The following is a 12,295-nucleotide window of genomic DNA, read 5'->3' as shown; positions in this document are numbered from 1 at the left end:
ACCTTATATTCCTGGAAAAATGTTTATCACAGTTCTCAGGATTGTTACTTTATGGACCTAATAGTTAAATAAATGTGTTAAGCAAGAATCTATTGACTTGAGTTGTAATACATTTTGAATAATATGTTGTAATGAGGCCACTGTCACCACCGTCAGATTAGTGTCACCACCGTCAGTTCTAAGGTCACCACCGTCAGAGGGAGATTTATTTGTTTTAAATGAATATGCTTACGATATATTTCTTCAGTGCTGGTGAGTTATTAAAGTAATAGTCTTGTTTAATACAACAATATGTTTGTTTAATGAAAACACATTATTTTTCCTATTAAGGCTTAAAGTAAACGTTGTATGATGTTGATCTTTTAGAGGAGTACATGTGAAACAGTATAGAAAATTAACAAAACTGAATATTCACATTTAACAGCATATATGTGTACTAAACACATTACCAGATAATGATTTTAAAAACTCTAAATACATATTAGACCAAATAAATAAATACAAATAGCTTTTTATTGTGTCTGACGGTGTTGACAAAAGCAAAGTAATAATTGGAAAACCCCTATTTTTTAAAAAAATACAAAATGAGGAGGTTGCACCGGTACATTGCTGAAGAGCTAAGACCTTGGTCTATAATGATATACCTTTAGATTTTGTAATTTAACTAACTGTTTATTTTCAAAATTAAAACCTGTTTTATCCAAATCCCAAGAATCAGTGATGTATGTATGTATGTATGTATGTATGTATGTATGTATGTATGTATGTACTATAAACAGATGTGAGTAGACATTCACAGAGCTCAGGAGTTCAGCAGTCTTATAGTCTGTGGTATAAAACTGTCTCTGAGTCTGGTGGTCTTGGTCCGGATGCTGCGGTACCGTCTGCCAGACGGCAGCAGACAGAACAGACTGTTGCTGGGGTGATGGGGGTCCTTTAATATCCTACCGGCCTTCTTCCTACACCGCTGGGTGTAGAGGTCCTCCATGGATGGCAGCTCCGTCCTGGTGATGTGCTGAGCAGTTTTCACCACCCTCTGTAGAGTCTTACGGTTGAGGGCGGTGCAACTGCCATACCAGGCGGTGATGCAGTCAGGATACTCTCGATGGTGCACCTGTAGAAGTTGCAGAGTATCCTGGAGTCCATGTTGAACTTCCGCAGCCTGCGGAGGAAGAAGAGCCGCTGTCGAGCCGTCTTGGATATGACCCTGGTGTGATGTGTCCATGTCAGGTCCTCACTGATGTTTACCCCGAGGAACCTGAAGCTGCTGACTCTCTCCACAGGAGTCCCGTCGATGGTGATGGGTGTGTGTGCCTCTCTCTGCCTCTTCCTGTAGTCCACAATCAGCTCCTTTGTTTTGCTGAGATGGAGGTTGTTGTCCTGGCACCAAGATGTCAGGGCTCTGACCTCCTCTCTGTACGCCGTCTCGTCGCCGTCTGTGATCAGGCCGATGACGGTCGTGTCGTCAGCAAACTTGATGATGGTGTTGGAGCTGTGTGTGGCCACGCAGTCGTGCGTGAACAGGGAGTAGAGGAGAGGGCTGAGCACACAACCCTGAGGGGCTCCGGTGTTGAGGGTCAAGGTGGAGGATGTGATTTTCCCCATCCGCACTGCCTGGGATCTGCCCGTCAGGAAGCTCATGATCCAGTCACAGAGGGCGCTGTTGAGCCCAAGGTCCCTGAGCTTAATGATGAGCTTGGAGGGCACAATGGTGTTGAATGCTGAACTGTAGTCAATGAACAGCATTCTCACATAAGTGTTCCTCTGGTCCAGGTGGGAGAGGGCAGTGTGGAGGGTGAGTGAGATGGCATCATCCGTGGACCTGTTTGCTCTGTAGGCAAACTGCAGGGGGTCCAGTGAGTCAGGGAGGGAGGAGGTGATAAAAGTTTTGACTAACCGCTCAAAGCACTTCATGATGATGGAGGTGAGTGCAACTGGGCGGTAATCATTGAGGCAGATGGGTTTTGTCTTTTTGGGGACAGGGACAATGATGGACTCTTTAAAACATGTGGGGACTACAGACTGGAGCAGTGACCTATTGAAAATGTCTGTGAACACATCTGCCAGCTGAACTGCACACACCTTGAGAGCACGGCCAGGGATGCCATCAGGTCCAGGAGCCCTGTGTGCGTTGATCCTTTTCAGAGATCTACACACATCTGCACTGGTTAAAACCAGTGAGCAGGGATCCTGGGCCTTCTGTGCCTCCACAGCCGGGGGCTTCTCAAAGCGTGCATAAAATGTGTTCAGTTCATCTGGGAGAGATGCAGACACTTCCTCAGCACCACTCGTGGTCCTTTTGTAGTCTGTTATTGTTTTTAGTCCAGACCACATATTTCTGGCGTTGGAGCCCTTGTAGTTAGACTCCACCTTGTCCCTGTATTGTCTTTTCGCACTGCTAATAGCTCTCCGGAGTGCATACCTGGAATTCCTGTACTCATCCAAATCACCGCCGCTGTGCGCGATGGCCCGTGCTTTAAGTTTAGCTCGGACCTCGCCGTTTATCCAGGGCTTCTCATTTGGGAATGTCCGTACAGTAATCCGCGGCACGACGTCATCAATGCATTTGCCGATGTAGCAAATGACCGCGTCAGTGTGTGTGTTTATATCGTCCTCCTCAAACACACACCACTCCGTGATGCCAAAGCAGTGGCGGAGAGCAGAGTCAGACTGCTCGGACCAACGCTGCACTGTCCTTGTCACAGGTCGGTCCCTCTTCAGTCTCTGCCGGTAAACGGGGAGCAGAAGAAGAGATATGTGGTCTGACTTGCCGAAGGGGGGGCGGGGGAGGGCTTTATATCCATGCCGGAAAGGAGTGTAAACATGGTCCAGTGTATTTCCACCGCGCGTGGGGCAGCTGACGTGCTGATAGTATTTCGGCAGGACTTTCTTCATGTAAAGACACAACTACCCAAATTGTCGGTAGTTCACTATTCAATGGGAAAAACTGATGTATGAATTCAATTACAGATATTCTAAAGAAGGCTTCATGTACATAGAAACAGTCACATTAAAACAATCACTAAGTCTATATATCACCTGAAGAACATATCTAGGATTAAAGGACTAGTTTCACAGCAGGATCTAGAAAAACTTGTCCATGCTTTTATCTTCAATAGACTGGACTTCTGTAACGGTGTCTTTACAGGTCTCACTAAGAAATCCATTAGAAAGATGCAGCTGATTCAGAACGCTGCTGCTGGGTCCTCACTAACACTGAGAGAGTGGATCACATCAGTCCAGTTCTGAGGTCTTTACACTGAGAGAGTGGATCACATCAGTCCAGTTCTGAAGTCTTTACACTGAGAGAGTGGATCACATCAGTCCAGTTCTGAAGTCTTTACACTGAGAGAGTGGATCACATCAGTCCAGTTCTGAAGTCTTTACACTGAGAGAGTGGATCACATCAGTCCAGTTCTGAAGTCTTTACACTGAGAGAGTGGATCACATCAGTCCAGTTCTGAAGTCTTTACACTGAGAGAGTGGATCACATCAGTCCAGTTCTGAAGTCTTTACACTGAGAGAGTGGATCACATCAGTCCAGTTCTGAAGTCTTTACACTGAGAGAGTGGATCACATCAGTCCAGTTCTGAGGTATTTACACTGAGAGAGTGGATCACATCAGTCCAGTTCTGAAGTCTTTAGACTGAGAGAGTGGATCACATCAGTCCAGTTCTGAAGTCTTTACACTGAGAGAGTGGATCACATCAGTCCAGTTCTGAAGTCTTTAAACTGAGTGGATCAAATCACTCCAGTTCTGAAGTCTTTACTCTGGCTTCCTGTCTGTCAAAGAACTGATTTCAAAGTTCTGCTGCTGGTTTATAAAGCATTGAATGGTTTAAGCCCAAAATACATTTGTGATCTCCTGCTACATTATGAACCATCCAGAACTCTCAGGTCTTTTGGGACGGGTCAGCTTTCTCTCCCCAGACTTAGAACTAAACAAGGAGAAGCAGCGTTCAGTGGTTATGCTCCAAATATCTGGAACAAACTCCCAGAACCCTGCAGGGCCGCTGCTACTCTTACTACTTTTAAATCCAGGCTGAAAACATTTTTTCTGCCGCTGCTTTTAATGGAACTGTTCTGATCTAACATTGCACTGTGACTTCTATTCTGCACTGTAACTTTTATTCATATATTTTATACCTGTTGTGTTTATTTTATTATCTTTGCTCTTAGATGAGTTTTTAAATTGTATAATGTGTTTCTGCTGCACTATTTCTAAATGGTCTTAATGTCTTTCATGTTTGTAAAGCACTTTGAATTGCCTTGTGTTGAAAGGTGCTGTATAAATAAACTTGCCTTGCCTTATCATCTCTGTATTTGTGAAGCAACTTTTGCATGACAAAAAGATGATAAACTATAAACATGGTGTAATTCTTTGCGTTTTTATTTTTTTTGTCATTCTTAATTTGACTTTTTAAAGATTTTTCTTTGTGTGTTTCTTTATACCTCTCTTTTGTTTCAGCTTTTAAGACCAACAAGCCGAGGGACATCACTGGGATGTCACTTTATTTTAGAAGATGAAAAAAAAAGAGCTTTTGATTGGAGGCTTCTTAATAGGTCTCCTCATGTTGGGCCCCGGGCAGTTTGTTCCACAATCACTGTTTTCATATTGTGTTCCCAGATCAGGCTCCACTTCTCCTGTTTCAGCCGAATGAATTAAAGGACTGCTGAGTGACACACTGGTGACCTGTGTTTTATGGAGTAAATGTTTGAGAGGAAAACACAGTCACACACACTCAAACAGCTCTGTGTGTGTTTGTGTTGGCTGACTAAGATCGAGGCTGGTTGATAAATATCAGTATGTGTGTGACATGTTATTAGACATATGGGAGCTGTCTGTTATAACTTACAGACGATGTTATTCAACTGGGTCTTGACTTTGGAAAGAAGAAGCTGAATTCCATTTTATTTCCATTTGGACAAAATGAAGCGGGGAACTGGGAATGCAATATCTCAGTGTGATCTATACTTTCCCTCTATCTCTGACTCTGAAATCACCCAAAAAGAAAAAAGATGCTTCAAAACATGCCTGAGAATCTTTAGTTTTTAAGTTTTGTTTAGTATTAAAATAATCTACTTCCATGATGATAAGGCCATTCACAGTGACTTTCATAACATTTATGACTACTAAATCAGTCATTAAGCTTTATGTTATAATACTCATATACCACTGTTTATATTGTTCTATACATGCTTTATATTGCAGTACAATGTTCACATTTCATTCACATTTTTACCGCTCAGCTTCACATCGAAAGTTATTGCAGTTTCAGTGATGTTGTGATCATTAAACATACAGAAGCACTTCTCAATACTGCACTCATGCATTCTGAGTGTACAGTATATCTTTGTGTGTGTGTGTGTGTGTGTGATGGGTTTCTTCAACACATGCAACCACTGTTCCACAGTAAACATTTATTGCTGTATAGTGCGATAACACCTGTGTATTCATTAGATTGTATCTCTGTGTCTGTGGGTTTTACAGTTCAAATACATAACTGCTGTGAACATATATCTCTAAATCCATAACAGACTGAAAAATAATGTGTGTGTGTGTGTGTGTGTGTGAGCATATGTATTATCTAAACAAGGACTTTATATGCGGCGAGGTTGAGGGTCAGCAGCAGGGGGCCAATCCCTAGGCTCCACGGTGCTCCACATTTGATTTCGACGTTTTCACCAAGGGCTGATAGAAGATCGGCCTTAGTGCACAAGTTCCTGGATGAACAGCCCTTCTGCATCACCGTTGTTGAGTTGGATGTAACTACAGAGAAAGAACAGAAGGAAGGTGTCAGGTAAGAACACGTAGGCTACATGTATTATGGGGAACTGTAAACATTGTTTTTCATTGGAGTGTCGTTCTGGAGAGCTCCGTCAGTACACATGGAAAAGTCTGCAGCGATGTCACGATGCCTCAATCTTGTCTCAAAATATTATCAAAAATATCTTTACTTGGCATAGAGAAACCAAACGTTACAATAAGAGCTGTCTCCTCTCAGTGTGCAACTAAAATGATGTTCTTAAATTAAAGTAAAACATAATTGAGCTGTTGGCTGTATGAGAGCCCTGTCTGCTAAAAAAAAACCGTGAGCAATATCTTTTAAATTACTCTCTTATCATAGGGTGTTAAATAATAATTAATATTTAAATTACGGGAGCCAAAAATAGGCTAGCTAGATAGCTAACATCAGCTTGTTAGATTATTACCTTATTGTTTGTCAGCTAGCTAACTAGTTGGATAGAACGTTAGCTAGCTTTATTTATAGGTAGCTTTTTTTGCTAGCTAAAAAGTTAGCATTCGCTAACTTAGAAGCTAATGTTTGCTAGCTATGGAGTTGGGTCTCTTAAGTTAACTTGTTTTTAAACATTTCAACACTGTGGACCTTAGTCTCCCTTTCTGGTAGTGTAAAGAGAGTTCATTCAACTTAACATATTGTAATTTTGAACTGCATTTAAACGTACGAGAATCATATAAAGAGGGGAGGTATTTCAGCGTTGATCCAGCATTGTTACTGGGAGTTTCAGAGTTACAGAGTTTAATAAATAAAGTGTGCTGTGCTAGCATGAACAATAATAGTTTTAAAAGCTTAAACTACAATACAATAACTGTATATTGATTTCGCATCAAGAACTCACTGGTGGCATTGAAGCAAGTGTCCTCAACCCCCCTACAGGACACGGTGGCATTGCAGGTCCCAGCAATACTGTCTGCTGAACACCCAGGACACTGCTTCCCATTGGTCTGACTACTAGGAGCTGGAAGCATGTGAGAGAAGGAATTACACACAGGGACAGGCTTTCATGATCTAAATTATGCTTCAGTAGATTATCACAAAATGTCTTTTACTGACTTTTAAATATTTAGGTGAGAAAATGGATACCACTATACCCTCTTAAGGAAAAAGCATTAACCTCCTAGGACCTGGCGTACACATACGTGGACATCACATTTTTGGTCATATGACCACAGTCGTTAATTCTGCTGAACTGTCGCCTCATGGCCAAGTATGTGGACACTTACACTGTCATCTGGTGGTGTCAGAAGAGTACAAAACACTACGGTAAGAATTAAAAATGGCGGCAAACACAAGGGATAATTCAAGTGGCAGCTCCAAACACAAACCTCGACAAGGTAAGAAGTCCTATCATATTTCAAGGCTTTTTCTGATTTAGATATTTATCAAAGCATTGTAGGTTTGTCATGACATGCAAATTTGACAAAAAATGTGTGAAAATAACAATTTGGTATGCTGCTAAACATGATGTACACGTATGTGTACATCGGGACTTAGGTTGGTCAAAAATGCTAATATGTTAGCAAAAATGTGCACGAGTAAAATAGCTTATAGCTAACTCTGGTGCAGCTAAAAAGCTGTACATTGTCCCAATGAAATAAATAACAATTAAATAACTAAATACATACATAAATACATAAATTAGTTGGGTTAAAAATGTTAATATGCTAGTAAAAATGTGCCTTGCTATAGCTAATAGCTAGAGTTGTTTATAGCTATCTCTGGTGCAGTTGAAAAGCTGTCCCAGTGAAATAAATAACAAAGAAATACATACATATATAAATGACATTGGTTTGTATTTGATTTTTTCATGTTTTTATTTCCAGAGCGTTTTTCTGTGCAAACAGCATTGGAGCAATTTTGGCTAAATGATGGAGACAACTCAGATTTGGAAGACTTGTCTGACAACGATGATCCCATCCTGGATGCCAATTACCAACCCCGAACACAGGAGCGAAGCAGCAGTGAGGATGAGGATGACAGTAGTGATGATGAGGACCCCATTCCTCAGCCCACTGAGCACAGCAGAGGACGTAAACGTCTCCGTGGTGCAAATAATGGTTAGCCAAGACCCAGTGGATATTTGTTTATTTTAGGCAGGGCCTAAGGGCTAGGTGAAGGATAGGAAGCAAAATGCTTATTTACAACACTTGTTGACAGGTTCAGGGACAGGGACAGATACAGGTTCATCCCTGCAAGTCTCAGAATCGACCTGAATGCGCATCTATTGATGAGCAGATGATTCCTTTCACAGGAGCCTGTCCATGCAGACAATATCTGCCAATGAAGCCAAACCCAGTTGGCATCAAGAACTTCGTTTGTGCTACAGCAGATGGCATTGTGCTGGACTTTGATCTGTATCAAGGTACAGGTGCACTGCTTGAGCAGGTCGAAGAAGAGGTGGGCCTGGGGTTGGGAGGCTTAGTCTTGGCTCGTCTGTGTCAAACTCTGCATCGTGGCACAAAAGTGTATTGTGACCGGTTCTTCACAAGCATCCGAGGTGTGGAACAAATGATGAAGAAGGAGATGTACATTACTGGTACAATAATGAAGAACAGACTCGCTGGCGCGAAGGAGAAGCTACCCTCTGACAAAACCATGAAAAACACAGGAAGAGGTACCTCATCAGAACTTTCCACTGAAGACGGAAAGTTGTGTGTAGTGAAGTGGTATGACAACAAACCAGTATTGATGATGTCTGGTGTTCATGGCACAGAGCCTGAAGACACCTGCCAGCGCTGGGACAAGAAATTGAAACAGTATGTGACTGTCTCGCGACCAAGCATTGTCCGTGAGTACAACCTCAAGATGGGTGGAGTGGATTTGATCGATAGAATGATTAGCTACTATCGCATGAGCGCCCGTACTAAGAAGTGGACGATGCGGATGCTAATGCACTTCACAGATCTGGCTTTAGGTAACAGCTGGCTACTCTACCGCAAAGACCTCGCAATATGTGCTGCACCAAAGAAGAGCATCATGCAGTTCCTTGAGTTCCGTACAGAAATTCCTACGACCCTCTTGGCCCAGCATCACGGTCAAGGAAGCCATGCAGACCTCTCTGAACAGTCAGAGGAAGAAGACAACTCAAATCAAGGGAACAAACGTCCTGTGACGGCAGTGCCCCATGTCTCGGTCCGCAGGAGGGCGAATGCCCATCTCCCAGAGATGATCAGCCTGAAGAATGCGGCGCGCTGCAGGGTAGCAGGCTGCACTGGAAGAACCCGAGTGCGTTGTGTGACCTGCAAAGTGTTCTTGTGCTTGCAAGGCGATCGCAACTGTTACACAGCCTTTCACACATAGACACACATACACTGCAGCACAACACACACACACACACACACACACACACACACACACACACACACACACACACACACACACTGCTGCAATGCAAAATTTCACATAACACATACTGTAACTGTGACTCTCCAAAGGGGGCAAAAATGTTTTGTTTTTCTTCATTTTGTTGTGTTTTTTCACAATGATGTTCAAAACACAAACAATAGTTGAAAGTTGAAAAAACTGCTGTGTTCAAGGTTGAAATAAAATAGTTTTTCACTCTATTACAAAAAGGTGACTTTAATGTGTTTTATGGAAATTCAGACCTAGTGTCCACATATGTGGACATCATTTTTCTCTAAAAGTACATCATGTCAAAAGATGATACTTAGTTTTTATACTTATCAGGTTCCAATAAGCCCAAATAGCAAAGAGAAATAAAAAATGCATATAAAAAAACAGCTCGGGTCTTAGGAGGTTAAGACAGGAACAGGGAAACATCTAGCCCATCTCTTAATATCCACCTACCACAAACTCTAAAGCTAACTAACGCATTAACTCCATGGAGTCTTTGCTAAGGAGAAACATTGTGATTTTGGTATGGATTAAACATACAGTGATATAACGTGTCGATGTTTGAGCTTTAGAGGGACTGGTAGGCAGACATTGCTAGCTTGTTTTCTGTAATTATGCTAAACTAACAGGTCGATGCTGGTTTTATGTACAGAGAGGACCATTTTCAAATCAATGATAGCCTTGTGACATTACAGAATATTGAATGCTAACTTAGCTTAGACAACAATGAACCAACCGAGTGACTTACAGTGAAAGAATGTAGGCATGATACACACCATCACTGTCAGCTAACAACCTTTTAAGCTAGCTTGTTAAGCTAAAATGTTATTTCAAACAAATAATTCTACATTATGGAAAATTGACTTGTTTGGTTTGTTTCTGAGAGTTAGATTAATATTAATCTTCTGTCCAGTCAAGATACATGGCCTGGCTTAGCACACATTTTGTAAGCAGGGAAAACAATTAACTTAATATTTATTTTGTAATGTGCATTTCAGAATGTTTGGCTGTTCCCCCCTACTCTTAGTCTTTATGCTAAGCTAACCACATTCTGATTTCAGCTCTTTGCTGACAACACAAACATTTGAGATAGTTCATAGTCAGAATTCAGATATAATGGGAAACATGATTAAGCCATCCTTGAACTAGGAGATGCTAAACAAAATGGGGGATTATCTGCATCATATCAAAATGCACTGGATCTTACTGGTCAAGATCTGCTTGTTGCAGTTGTCAGTAATGCAGCAAATCTGAGTGAAGGCCGCTCGGATATAGCCCGTGTTCACAGACCATTGTGCCTCAATGTCGGCAGCAGCGAGGCAGGTCAGCAGAGATGAACAGTTTCGACTCAGCAACGTCACAGTAGTTGCACCAATCTGTGAGACTGAGAGGGAATACAACATTAGGATTGATAGAAAAAAGCAAAGATTGTTTAATGATTAACCCACAGGAACAGCATTCGATTTACTGTATTATGAATCACTGGCACCAACCTGAGGTAATAGTGTGGCATGCAGTGCTCGTGGCAGGACACTCGACTGAGTTTGTGTTGGAACACAAAAGGTCGGTACACTGTTGACAGCGCAGTGACTCAGCTGAAAAGTCAAGGGAACTATTCAACATCAGATCATCTTTATCAGTCCTACAACAGGAAGTCTCAGTGACAGCAGCATAGGGGCAGTCCAACAACATGATAATGTACAAAGTATAACAAATAAGGAAATACATTTTCTGTCAATATAGCTTGAAGAAGCCTCAGCTATTGACCCACTTTAAACAGAATGTACATTCACATCCATTTTGAAAATTGTTATTCTTTATCTTCCACAACTTGAGGGTACTGGTTTATCAGTTTTATCGAGGACATCTCACACATATAGCCCTGACAAAAAGAACATGCTGGCGCTGCATCAGAATTAGTCTTATGGATCACATGTGGTTTTCTTTGTATATCTTATCATATCAGATTATCATAAAGAGTATACATTTACTTATAAACAATATGCTATACAGGTACAAATATTAATCATATTTGTCATTCCTTTTACCAAGGTAACATGTACAAATTTAATAACTTAATATCCAACAACACTTTACATGGCCCAAAGTAGATACTGACATACAGTTGAATTTTGCACAATATTTACTGCATGTAATAAATATTTCATGTATCCACACCCAGGGGTACTGACACTCAAGTTGCAATACATTTCAAACCATGCGATGTACAACTAATGCAATAGACATTCATTCAAAACATACATTTTCTAAAAGTTACTTACACGCATGTGCCATGTACAGTATGTGAACCTAGAACGCAGGGAACTTCACTAATACAAGACATAGTTTAAAACATAAAAGAGCAGAAGGAATAACTGCCAAAGCCTCATTTCAATCATACACATTGAGCATGGCGGTGAGAACAGCTGGTTGTGTTTTTTTTCTTACGATAATTGCTAGCTCGTGTTGCTTCATACAGCTGTCATCTGATTGCATGTCTTAAGGTCAGCAGCAAAGCAGGTAAAAGTTAAAAAATAAATACATTTGAGCGCAGCTCCCTACGAAAATATTAAGCCTAGGGTAGCGCCTAGTCGGCCACCAGCTTAGAGGCGTTTGACAGCTTCGATGCAGCTGAAGGCAACTGTTCAAAAAACATTGAATACATTAAACGGATAAAAACAAACGTACATCGCATTTCCATATTGGTGGAGAAGTTTGTGTGAGTACCAGACAAATCTGATGCTCAGACAGTTAGTTAGTTACCTGTGTAGAGCAGAGCCCAGGTCAGACAGACAGTCAGAAGCAGCTTCATGTTTGATCAACAGTAGGCAGTGAGTGTTTGTTGCCTCCAGGAAGAATCACACTAGCTTATGAAACTTTTTGGTTGGCACCAGAAATGTATTTAATGTGCCTGGGGAACCAGTTTAACGGCTGTTTATTTCACAACTTCAGTTTCTGTCAGGTCAGGTATTTTATTGTGGACTGAGAACTGGAATTTCCAATTCCAAGAATGTTTACATTTCAAATACATTCTGCTTGGTTTTGGTGCAATAAACATATGAGGGGAAATGAAAACACGGGGTACTACAAGGACAATATCATTAATGCGTATAATACTAAATAATACAAATATGAAA

The 12,295-nt window shown here is 41.3% G+C and overlaps 2 protein-coding genes across 3 annotated transcripts; one reads left to right on the top strand and one right to left on the bottom strand.

Moving 5' to 3' along the window:
* Window positions 1-5,406: 5,406 nt before the first annotated feature.
* Window positions 5,407-12,086, bottom strand: LOC134878444 (phospholipase A2 inhibitor NAI-like). 2 transcript variants are annotated; one of them, XM_063904475.1, is made up of 5 exons: window positions 11,922-12,086; window positions 10,652-10,753; window positions 10,366-10,542; window positions 6,643-6,762; window positions 5,407-5,770 (listed from the first exon to the last, which is right to left on the bottom strand). In XM_063904475.1, the coding sequence occupies exons 1-5, from the start codon at window positions 11,968-11,970 to the stop codon at window positions 5,589-5,591; spliced, it is 630 nt and encodes a 209-aa protein (XP_063760545.1). In that variant the 5' UTR covers window positions 11,971-12,086; the 3' UTR covers window positions 5,407-5,588. The 2 variants fall into 2 exon arrangements, with proteins under 2 accessions (XP_063760545.1, XP_063760546.1); XM_063904476.1 differs by lacking the exon at window positions 6,643-6,762.
* On the top strand, window positions 6,918-9,551 carry LOC134878442 (piggyBac transposable element-derived protein 3-like). The gene is made up of 3 exons (XM_063904474.1): window positions 6,918-7,138; window positions 7,628-7,861; window positions 8,056-9,551. Exons 1-3 carry the CDS (start codon window positions 7,081-7,083, stop codon window positions 9,102-9,104), a joined length of 1,341 nt encoding a protein of 446 aa, XP_063760544.1. The 5' UTR covers window positions 6,918-7,080; the 3' UTR covers window positions 9,105-9,551.
* Window positions 12,087-12,295: the final 209 nt, after the last annotated feature.

The sequence above is a fragment of the Eleginops maclovinus genome, chromosome 16, assembly GCF_036324505.1.
Source record: "Eleginops maclovinus isolate JMC-PN-2008 ecotype Puerto Natales chromosome 16, JC_Emac_rtc_rv5, whole genome shotgun sequence".
NCBI lineage: Eukaryota > Metazoa > Chordata > Actinopteri > Perciformes > Eleginopidae > Eleginops > Eleginops maclovinus.
This window is presented reverse-complemented; position numbering and strand designations above follow the sequence as displayed.